Below are 12,474 nucleotides of genomic sequence, written 5' to 3'. Positions count from 1 at the left end.
TGTTTGTATATCAGAATGTATACTTTTACCTTGTAGAAACCTGGGAGAAGAGTGTGATGATGGAGACCTTTTGAATGGAGACGGCTGCTCAAGGGCATGTGAGTTAGAGGAAGGTTTCAACTGTGTAGGTGAGTTTAGGAACACCTGCCCAGGCTTATATCCTATATTTGGAGGTGTCTCCAATTCTTACTCTTGTGAGCCCTTGATATCTGGCAATGTGTAATTTAGTGGTAATAATGATAACATTTGCTGTGTCTGTTATGTGCCCGGCAATAACTGTTTCACGTATATTATCCTGTTTAATCCCTACAATAAATATAAGGAGACTAAACAGAGGCACAGAGAGCTTAAATAACTTGCTTTCTCTTACACAGCTGGCAGTGATGAAGTCAGGATTTGAACCAGGGAAGCAAATCCACATGTTAAACTACTAAGTTACCTGGCCTCCTAGATTAATGTTACCAAAGATTGCTCTTGGGTCCTCATGTCTAACATCAGACTGTCAGCCAAGTAGCACAATCACAGATTCAACATAAAAATTATGGTGGGACATGTTTTAAGCCAAAGAGAGTACAAGATATCTCTTGGTGTCTGTGTTTAGTAGATAAGATTATGAAGAGTGACACACAGAATTTCTTAATCTGGGAATATCACTGGTAATGTTATTGCTAGGTGCCATTGACTCTAGACTCTCGCCACACAGGAAGGCCCTCCAGAACACTTTCCCTGATTTTGATTAAAGCCATCAACAGGCTTCTTTGTAGATTATTTTTTCATTCCTATGAGCATGCACGCTTAGTTGCTCAATCAGGTCCAGCTCTTTGTGACCCCATGGGCTGTCTCCTGCCAGGCTCCTCTGTCCATGGAACTCTCCAGGCAAGAACACTGGAGTGGGTAGCCTTTCCCTTCTCCAGGGGATCTTCCCGACCCAGGGATCGAATCTGGGTCTCCTGCATTGCAGGCGGATTCTTTACCATCTGAGCCATCAGGGAAGCCCTCCTATGTGCATACATTGAAGTAATTCTGTGGAACATATTTACTCAGCAAGGTTATTTTTAAAAGCAGTGCATTTAACAATATTTTAATGTTTCTAAATTTCAAGACAAAGTTGGATATGATTATAATTATATATAATTTATTAAGGTATTAAATACTACAAAGAACATACAAATGCTCCTGCTTTCCTGAGCAGAATAATAAAATTATAAAATCTTAGTGGTCTTACATCTATCCATATAACAAAATATGTTCAGTGCCCTCTGTATACCACAAGTCTAATAGAGACCCTGATCCCTTCATATGTCCAGCCTCTTTCCCTTATAGAAATTGCTATATCAGTTCTCGAGCTTTTCTTATATGCCTCTAGCCATAAAGATTGCACCTTGAAAGACCATTCTGTTTAAAAGTGGCTTTATCTATTATAAAATTCTTATCCCCCTTTCTAGTTTGGAAACTGATGTTCAGAGCATTTTAGTGACTTGTCCATGGGCATATAATGAAGTGTCTACAAAGCCAGCACTGGAACTCAGCTTTCCTAATTCTTAATCAAGTGCTTTTTCCTTGCTATGAAACTACAGAGGATACATTTTTTTCCCCTGTTTTATTTGACTACCATTCAGATATTTGAAATGCCTCCCCATTATTCTGCTTTCCAGTCCAAACATCCCCTGATGTGATTAGGTTTCCAGGCCCTTTCCTATTTACCCTAACTTGGCATGCTTCCTGTGGTCAATGCCCAGAAAGGAATTCAATACTCCAGATATGGTCTGGCTGTGTAAAATACACTGAACCGATTACCTCCCCTCTTCTGTATACCAGTATTTGTTAATGCCAGCTCTGTTTGCATCATTCCTTTTTTCACATAATGGGCTCATGATACACACACACACACACACACACACATACAAACACACACACAGCCTTTGCCACTGCAGTTCATCTCATCTGTCTTAAAAGCGGACCTTACTTTGCTTCCATCACATTTAATTCCATTAAATTTGGTTCATATTCCTTTACCCTCCAACTCCAGGAAGATCATAGTTAAATTATTTTAGCTTTACATGGCAAAGTTAAAATGGTCTGTTCTACAGCTAGATATTTATTTCAGTTAGTAATATGCTCATAGTATTTAGTTCTATAGCATATAGCTCTAAAGCTCATAGCATATGCTAAGCATATAGTTCTGTTCCATCATTTCTCAAGAGACTAAGTTTGAAGGAACCATTGTGAAATGTGTTATAAAAGTGGTCTGCTATTTTTGCATTGATTTGAAGAAACAGAAGCAAAATTTTTAAGTTGATGGTAAACAAAAAATAGAGAAGAAGCAAGGAGAGACTGTCACTGGATTATATAGAAAAATAAGACATGTATACATATGCATATTATAAAAATGTCATAAAATATATATTATAAAACAAACACATTCATATGTACATATGTGTATATTCAAAATATGCACATACATATAAACTCTACATACATGCATATATATGAATATATGTATATATCTATATAAAGTATACAAACATATAAACTATACATATATATGCATGTATATATATATATATATATATATATATATGGAACAATCATGGAAAAGTCATTCCAAATACACATATATTGGCTTTGGGGAGTAACTTAGAAAGGCCTTGGATTTAATGGCATACAGGAGTTGAAAACCCAAAATAGGCTCAGAACCAAGTCCTCGGAACAGGAGCATACTCCTAGCAAGTAGAGGTAGATTAGTACTAGAGAAGGGTCTTTGACTTGAAGAGATTATTAAGGAAAATAATTAGTAACTACATGTCGATGAACAGCTGAAAAATTACTGAAGCAGTCCTGTGGTATTTCTGTAAAGAATTTAAAATTAAAAGAATGGAATAGAAACAGTTAATTTTAGTGATGTTACTGAATGGGTACCTATGCAGTCGCTTTAGTTGTGTCTGACTCTTTGTGACCATACGTTCTATAGCCTGCCAGGCTCCTTTGTCCATGGGATTCTCTAGGGAAGAATGCTGGAGTGGGTTGCCATGTCCTTCTCCAGGGGATCTTCCCAACCCAGGGATCACATTGGTGCCTTTTATATCTCCTGCGTTGGCAGGTGGGTTCTTTACCACTAGTGCCACCTGGAAAGCCCATGTACCTATGGGTTGATCTATTTTAAATCTTGATCTTATTTTCATGTCCTATTATTTTAGGTAGAAATGAAGAATTAGAATTGTGTTACTAATAGGGGTAGACAGGGCAATAATAATAAATAAATGGCTTTATAACTGCATCTCAAGTTTTTACATTTGAAGAAAGCTAAGTTTCATATCAAGTGGCTCAGGGGTAAAGAATCTGCCTGCAATGCAGGAGACACAGGAGACATGGGTTTGATTCCTGGGCCATGACAATCCCCTGGAGGAGGGCATGGCAACTCACTCCATATTCCTACCTGGAGAATCCCATAGACAGAGGAGCCTACATGGACAGAGCAGGCTACAGTCCATAGGGTCCCCAAGAGTTGGACATGACTGAAGTTTACTGAAGTTACTGAAGATACGTAAACCCACGCAGTTTATATATCTATAGTTAGTGAGGACTATCCATGTAGTAGAAGTTATCCTACAAGCAAGTAAGGACCTTGTCCAAGGAATTATAGCTTGCTTTACAGGCCCAGTGATTCTTCTCATGTGTTCATTACTCACACATATGCTCCTGAAGACAGTCTCTCTGCCTTGGTTGAGGTACTGTGGAGTAAGAGAAAGCCCCTGAACCTGCTTCCTGTAAGCCTGGCTCAAAGCCAAGCAATACTGCTTCTGCATCAAGGGAACTCTGACAAATCACTTATAATCATGGAGTCTCAGATTGTCTATTGATGAAACAAACAAAAAATACATACCTCACATGGTTATTGTAAGACAATAATAGATGTGTAACCCTTATAAACCTGGAGCCCATATTGTCCATTTAAGAGCAAATTGCATGGTTAACTGAAGAAATACATCAGCAAAAATGTAATTGAAAACAAATCCCTTAAATGTTTTATTTAAAATTTCAAAGACTATGATGAGGTTCTAAGTATATATCACATCCTACCATCTATTTAAATCTCCTTTATTCTTTTACCTAGCTTCCCCTAGTACTTTGCTCAATGATTCCTCAAAGTTTCTTTCTATATCCACCCCACAGCTGCTTTTTTCCTTCCTGTTCCTTCTCCCCTAACCCCACCCACTTTGTAGACTTTTTATTATCTCAATGGATTTTACCCTTCTCCCCATGAAAAAGTATCCTTATTTAGGGGTATGATATCTATATGTTTGAGGTGGGCATTAGACTGGTTAGTAGTTATAGGATCCTCTCTAGCGGCTGGAGTAAAAATGTAATTATTTTTACTTATATAAAAATACCTTTTCAAATGTCAAACAATGTTTCTTGACAGGGGAACCAAGCCTGTGCTATATACATGAGGGAGATGGAATATGTGAGCCTTTTGAGAAGGAAACCAGCATTGTAGACTGTGGCCTCTATACTCCCAAAGGATACCTGGATCAGTGGGCTACCCAAGCTTTTTCTTCTCATGAAGACAAGAAGAAATGTCCTGCTTCCTTGGTAACTGGAGCACCTCATTCCATGGTAAGTTAAGACTAGTCAAGGGTAAACAAAATTGTTAAGTGATTCCCCCAGATACTGACCTTGAGCTTACATTTTTTTCTCCTAACTTTGACGCCAAATTTAGTTAATGAACTCAGAGTAAAATAATGTTAAATGAAAAGCTTCTAGGCTATCAGTTAAATCTCCTCCCCCACCCTCAGCCCACTTACCTTCACTAGTTTTCATCTAGGAACCTTTGACTATGCAATAACTGACTGAAAAGTACACAAAAGCATCTCAAAATTAGCCTTATAATCTGCATGTCAGAAATTACACTTGGGCTTTGAGTTTGGAAGAATTTATCTTGAAAGAAGATAAATGAGCAGTAAAGTCAGAATACTTGGATGACACTGTTGGATCTATCAGTATCATTATGATTATTACTAAGTGACATTTGGCAAGTCACTTAACTTCTCTGGGCCCCAATTATCTCATATGTAAATCTTTTGCATTTAACTCAAGGTTTATTGCAAGGATCAAATGAAATTTAAAATATATATTAAAGATCAAAATATAATTTGATTTAAAAATCATTATTATTAAAGACTTTCTAGAATTAGTACTAAAATCAAATCCATAGGCACACAATTTTCCATGAATATCTACCTAAGTAAATAGAAGATCTTCCGAGAGCTTTGAGGACTGACTTCTGTGAATTATAAATACCTAAAAGAAGATTAAGTGAAAAAAGTGAAAGTGTTAATTGTTCAGTTGTGTCCGACTCTTTGCAACCCCATGGACTATAGCCCATTGGGCTCCTCTGTCTGTGGGAGGCAAGACACTGGAGTGGGTTGCCATTCCCTCCTCCAGGGGATCTTCCCAACCCAGGGATAGAACATGGTTCTCCTGCCATGCAGGTGGATTCTTTACTGTCTGAGTCATCAGGGAAACCCAAAGATTAAGGGCTTTGGTTTTTGAATGCTATTCTAGATATTTCCATTGCCAAATATACTCTTCCATGCTTTATAACAATAAGTAATACAGTCATTTTTGACAGAAGTAAGATTTGTTAATAGCTCTCTAGGTATTTTAGGCCAGAGGCAAATCATTGGTTTTTGGTCTTGAGGAGACAGCCCAAGAGACTGAGGAACTAGCCAAGGCTAGTGGTCCAGGTCAAGGAACTCATCAAGGACCCAAGTGTCTCTGAGATTTCGGCTCTTTCCACACTTGACTTGCAGTTTTCTTCCTCAAGCTCATGAGATGACTACTGCCCTCCAGGTGTGAAGTCATTATTTCAAGCAGGAAGAAGAGGGAAGGTCAAAGGGAAATAAATGCATGCGAGCTGAGTCTGTTTTTAGTGGCAAAATGGGAGCTGTTCCAGAAGTATAGGCATCTACCAACATCCCATTGTTCAGATCCAGGTCACTTTACCAGCCTTAGCTGTAAGGGACCCTGAGGAGATGAGCATTTAGAGCTGGATACACTGTCACCTTGACCAAGATTAGAATTTGTTAATAAGAAAGAGGGAGGTATGGATATGGACAGCCAATTAGCCATGCCTGTCTCTCTCCTTTAGCTAATTCTGAAGGCATCTTTCTCAAGAATTCTGATGCCCAGTGGTAGGAAGTTAGGAAAGTTAGGTGATTCTGAGTTAGTAACAGCTCTCTAAAGCGGCTTTTAGTCTAGCTTGTCTGTCTTCCCCAAGTGAAATGGGAAAAATTTTCTGGAATTTCTCTTTCCTGGCTCCTTTTCCCATCTTAGTGTTTCCTTGACTCGGTTGTCTCACTCCTGGGCCAGTAGATCCTTCCTGGTAAGGACAGAATCATCATCTTGGACAGATTTCCCTAACTAATCCTAGGAGCAGTTGTCTGAAACGTGCCAGGAGAATTCTTTGAGCAAGGTCCCTGGACCACCGATGGGCTGTAAGTTGTCACGTGTGTTCTTCCTCCCTGGTAAGTTGGTTATTGAGGCTAAGAGAGAGCACTGAGACATTCTACCTTGAGAAAAGTTTTCTGCCAATAATGTCATCATGAGGCATTCAGAAAGAGGAAAACTTTGATTTTGAGCTGGGAGTTTCATTATCTTCACTTATCTCTCACCCTTCATGTCTAATTTTTGGTTGAAATTGCATTTCAGGTTTGCACATCATACCGTCTAGATTTACCAGAGCACCGACCCATAATTGGCTGGTTTCCCTGTGTCCCCAGTGGAAATGGACCTGAAGATGAAGAGAGTAAGCAGCCAAAAGGTAGCCTGCAGAGAGAGGATGAGGTTTGGCTCAAAGTAAGTGACCCAAATGTTTTTTTTTGTGAAAACTGGATAGATTGTGCATGTGTGTGTGTGTGTGTGTGTGTGTGTGTGTATAAATGATACATTGGAATGTCAGGAAATTTCCTTTTGTCATCTAAAAGTTTTTATGTTTTGAATTTATTTTCATTTCTTTTTGAATGTTGGACTTTTCTTTATAAGCAATCACTCTATCAAAGTGTAATACACATATAGAAAAGTGCAAAAATCAGAAAGGATTGATAAATTTTTACAAAGTAAACATCCTCTCTAACCACCACAGAGATCAAAAAACAGAAAATTAACATCACCCCCAAAAGGCTCTGTCATTCTCCCTCTCTTTATACTACAGAGGTATCTACTATTTTTCCTTTTATCACCAAAGATTAGTTTTACCTGTTTGTATTTTATGTGAAAAATTTGACAGTCTGTAGTATTTGTGTCTGATTCTTTCTTACTCAGCATTCTATCTCTGGGATTCATTCAGACTGCTATACTTAGCAGTAGTGTTCATGTCCACTGTGGAGCAGAATTCCAGTGCATCAATGGGCCATACTCTAATTAATCATAGTAATGAACCTTTTGTTTATTTCTAATTTTTCTCTATTGTATATTACAAATAGTTCTGCTATAAACACTTCTGTACATTTCTTTTGGTGAATGTATACAGACAGTTGGGTATATTTGGAATTGCTGCTAAGTCACTTGAGTCGTGTCCGACTCTGTGCGACCCCAGAGATGGAAGCCCACCAGGCTCCCCCGTCCCTGGAATTCTCCAGGCAAGAACACTGGAGTGGGTTGCCATTTCCTTCTCCAATGCATAAAAGTGAAAAGTGAAAGTGAAGTCGGTCAGTCGTGTCCGACCCTCAGCGACCCCATGGACTGCAGCCTACCAGCTCCTCCACCCATGGGATTTTCCAGGCAAGAGTACTGGAGTGGGGTGCCATTGCCTTCTCCAATATTTGGAACTGCTAGATAGTAATTAGACAGATGATCAGCTTTAGTAGATAATACCAAATGGTGTTCCACTTGGTTATACTAGTTTATACTCCCAACAGAGGCTTATGAGGCAATTGCTTTATATTTTTACTGATTACTTGGTATTTTAAGTCTTAATTTTAACCATTAAGTATGTAAATGTACCTCCCTATGGTTTCAATTTACATTTACATTTTGACTAATGAAGTTGTAATCTTTATATGTATATCGACCATTTGTATTGATATATCCTTTCTCCCTCTTTTTTTCTGAAGGGTTTATTCAAGTGTTTTGCTCAATTTTCTATTGGACTGTCATTTTCTTCTTAATTTATATGATTTCTTTACAATTTTTGGAATATATAAATCATATTTCAGATGTATATTATTTAATATTTTCCAGCATTCCATGGCTTACTTTTTTTTTTTTACTCTTAATGGTATATTTGATAAAGAGTTCTAAATTTTACCACAATCCAATTTATTTTTCTTTTTCTTTATGGTTAGTGCTAATCGTGTACTATATTAAGAAGTCTTTGCTTACCACAAAGAAATACTTTCCTATGTTATCTTCTAGAAATGTTGTTGTTTCACCTTTTATATATAGATCTACAATCCTCTGGAATTTTTCCATATTGTGTGAGGTAGGGATCAAGATTTTTTTCCCCCTAGAACTAGAACCACCATTGAAAGTGAAAGTGTTAGTTGCTCGGTCATGTCTGATTCTTTGTGACCCCGTGGACTGTAGCCCACCAGGCTCTTCTGTCCATGGAATTCTCCAGGCAAGAATACTGGAGTGGGTAGCCATTTTCTTCTCTAGGGATCTTCCTGACCCAGGGATCAAACCTGGGTCTCCTGCATTGCAAGCAGATTCTTAATCATCTGAGCCACCAAAATAACAACTTGAAGGCAATGTATAATCCTTTGCCAATAGTTTTGGATCCTTTTTGTGAATATATTAAGTGTTTTTTCATTTATATTCATTAGAGCTTGGTCCCTACATTAAAAAAGAAAAATTTTACTATCTTGTCAGGTTTATGATGAAGGCCAGGTTTGACTCCTAGAGTAAGTTTCCTTTATTCCCCAGTTTTCTGGAATATTTTGAGAAAGGTTGGTGTTAAATTTTCATGGACTTCATCAGTAAAGCTATCTGAGTCTGGTATTTTCTTTGAGGAAAATATTTAAATATATGTTAAAATCTTAAGCCAAATATTGCAGAATTGGGGCTTTCTATTTCTTCTTAGGTTAACTTTGGAAGAAGTAATTTTTTTTCCCAAATAATTTGTCCATTTTTTTCCTAAAATTTTGAATTTGTTGGCATTAAGTTTTTCATAATGCTCTCTTATTTTGTATATTTCTATATTCCCTAGGACTTTTTTTAGTTATTCTATGGCTAATTGTTGGCTTCTCTCTTTTATTTTTTTGCTTAGTATTGCTAAAGACTTAACAGTTATATTAATTTTTCATTAATGTTTTTATAGAACCAAAGATTATACATGTGTGTATATATGTATGCTTATATATATACATATATACATAAATACACATATGTAAACATAAAAGGAAGGAAATAATGAAAGTAGCATACATGTGTGCTCTTATTTTCATTATTGCCTCTTTTTATGTTTACATTTAATTTGCTCTTGAGATGATGCTTAGATCATTAATTTTTAGCTTCTTTCTTTTTAAAATATAAACATTAAGGTGGCAAGTTTCTTTCTAAATGTGACTTTTGCAACATATTACATTTCATATGTCTTATTTCTATTATCATTCAGTTCAAACATATTTTCTAATTTTTATTTGACTACTTTTTTGATCCCTGAGTTATATATAAATATGCTGATGAACGTCCAAACATTTGTTTGGAAATTATTAATTTTTTTGGTTTTGATTTATAGCTAGAGTCTTCTGTGCTCAAAGATTATATTTGGTATGATGTCAAGCCTTTTTAATTTGTTGACCTTTGAATTATGGAAAAACATATGGTTAACTGGGCTTCCCTGGTGGCTCAGTGGTAAAGAATCCGCCTGCCAAATAGGAGATGCAGGTTCGATCCCAGGTTTGGGAAGATCCCCGGAGAAGGAAATGGCCGCCTTCTCCAGTATTCTTGCCTGGAAAATCCCATGGATAGAGGAACCTGGCAGGTTACAGTCCATAGGGTAACAAAAGAGTTAGATACAACTTACTGACTAAACAACAACAATATGGTTAATATTGATAAATATTACATGTACTTTGAAAGAAATATGTAGTCTGAAATAGTTGGATATAGCATTCTATATATTTAACATAGATCAAGTTCATCCATCATATTGTTAAAATTTCCCATATTGTATATTTTCCTTGATACTCTTTCCACCAGTTACTGAGATACATGTGTTAGACTTTCTTACCATAATCTTAAATTTGCCTGTTTCTCTTTTATTTTTGCCAGTTGTTGATCTATGCATTGATTTATTTACATTTTGAGACTATTATTAAATATTCAGGCAATTCTCACTTTGTAGCGTGGAAATACAAAATGACCATGTATCCTAAAACTGTACAAAGCAAGCTAAATAACCAATGGTGAAAATTATAATTGTTACATGATATTTTTGTCACAACATTAAAAACTTTTATTTTTAGAAGTATATGTGAAATAAAATGAAAAAATAGTAAAATTTAACTCATTATAATTTAAAACATTGCAGAGAATTAGTGTTTCATTTCTCTGTAAAAAAACTTTACAAGCATAGTTTTAACAAATCTTGCCTTTTTTTTGCATCATTTGACTTATATTACAAAGCAAGCATTTTTCTATGCCATTGTGAATTGTAATATTCCTTTCCAAGTTTGATTATCTTCTAATACTTTATGGTACTTTACACTTTCAATGTTATGAAACATCTCTGAGAGTTCTTTTGATATGAATTTTTTCTTGGCATCATTTCCTGTGGGACATCTTTATCCTTTTTGTCACAACCACTTTACTCCTTTTTTCTGATAATTTCATTTTCACTAAGTTCCTCTGGCTGCAAATACAGAGTCTCTCAAATGGCAGCAGCAGCAGCATTCCCATACCCAATTATTTCATCTATAATTCTATTTACCTTTCATTCAAATTTCACCTCCAGCATTATAATTTTTTATTTCTTTGCTGCACTTTCATCTTTCCTAGATATCCCTTCTTTTGATTATCCATTTTTGTAAAATGTCATGTGGGTAATATGTCAGTGGGAGATGAGACAATGCAGCTGCACATTTTTCTGTCTCTGTGTGAACAAAATAACAGGTACACAGGGACCAATCAATGACAATTTGAATGAAGAGATGTAATTGGTCACTTTATCATGATTCTCATTGGTTATTTATATGGTGATATGGAGGACTATTCGTGGAGTTTATACTTTCTGCAGTTACAGTTAATACTTTTTGCTAGTTGAAATTTGAATCACATTATCTGGTATTATATAACTAAATTGTGATAACTGATATTTGTGTATACAGAAACTACATAAAATGAAACTACTGTCAGTAGATGATTTTAGAACTTACTGTATTTTTCCAATTCTGTTGTTTTCCTCAATTTCTTTGCATTGATCGCTGAGGAAGGCTTTCTTATCTCTCCTTGCTATTCTTTGGAACTCTGCATTCAGATGCTTATATCATTCCTTTTCTCCTTTGCTTTTCACTTCTCTTCTTTTCACAGCTATTTGTAAGGCCTCCCCAGACAACCATTTTGCTTTTTTGCATTTCTTTTCCATGGGGATGGCCTTGATCCCTGTCTCCTGTACAATGTCACGAACTTCCATCCATAGTTCATCAGGCACTCTATCTATCAGATCTAGTCCCTTAAATCTGTTTCTCACTTCCACGGTATAATCTTAGGGATTTGATTTAGGTCATACCTGAATGGTCTAGTGGTTTTCCCCACTTTCTTCAATTTAAGTCTGAATTTGGCAATAAGGAGTTGATGATCTGAGCCACAGTCAGCTCCCAGTCTTGTTTTTGCTGACTGTATAGAGCTTCTCCATCTTTGGCTGCAAAGAATATAATCAGTCTGATTTCGGTGTTGACCATCTGGTGATGTCCATTTGTAGAGTCTTCTCTTGTGTTGTTGGAAGAGGGTGTTTGCTATGACCAGTGCATTCTCTTGGCAAAACTCTATTAGCCTTTGCCTTGCGTCATGCCATACTCAGAGGCCAAATTTGCCTGTTACTCCAGGTGTTTCTTGACTTCCTACTTTTGCATTCCAGTCCCCTATAATGAAAAGGACATCTTTTTTGGGGTGTTAGTTCTAGAAGGTCTTGTAGGTCTTCATAGAACCGTCAACTTCAGCTTCTTCAGCATTACTGGTTGGGGCATAGGCTTCAATTACCGTGGTATTGAATGGTTTGCCTTGGAAACGAACAGAGATCATTTTGTCATTTTTGAGATTGCCTCCAAGTACTGCATTTCGGACTCTTTTCTTGACCATGATGGCTACTCCATTTCTTCTTAGGGATTCCTGCCCACAGTAGTAGATATAATTGTCATCTAAGTTAAATACACCCATTCCAGTCCATTTTAGTTCGCTGATTCCTAGAATGTTGACATTCACTCTTGCCATCTCCTGTTTGACCACTTCCAATTTGCCTTGATTCATGGACCT

The 12,474-nt window shown here is 36.7% G+C and overlaps 1 protein-coding gene across 1 annotated transcript in view; it reads left to right on the top strand.

The window, feature by feature from the left end:
- The window catches only part of PAPPA2 (pappalysin 2), a 333,922-nt gene that overhangs the window by 165,830 nt on the left and 155,618 nt on the right, over window positions 1-12,474 (top strand). The window contains exons 10-12 of the mRNA XM_025285589.2: window positions 37-128; window positions 4,424-4,617; window positions 6,712-6,858. Of these exons, the coding sequence (XP_025141374.2) occupies window positions 37-128; window positions 4,424-4,617; window positions 6,712-6,858 (433 nt within the window). The remainder of the gene's footprint in view (window positions 1-36; window positions 129-4,423; window positions 4,618-6,711; window positions 6,859-12,474) is intronic.

The sequence above is a fragment of the Bubalus bubalis genome, chromosome 5 (assembly GCF_019923935.1).
Source record: "Bubalus bubalis isolate 160015118507 breed Murrah chromosome 5, NDDB_SH_1, whole genome shotgun sequence".
Taxonomy (NCBI): domain Eukaryota; kingdom Metazoa; phylum Chordata; class Mammalia; order Artiodactyla; family Bovidae; genus Bubalus; species Bubalus bubalis.
This window is presented reverse-complemented; position numbering and strand designations above follow the sequence as displayed.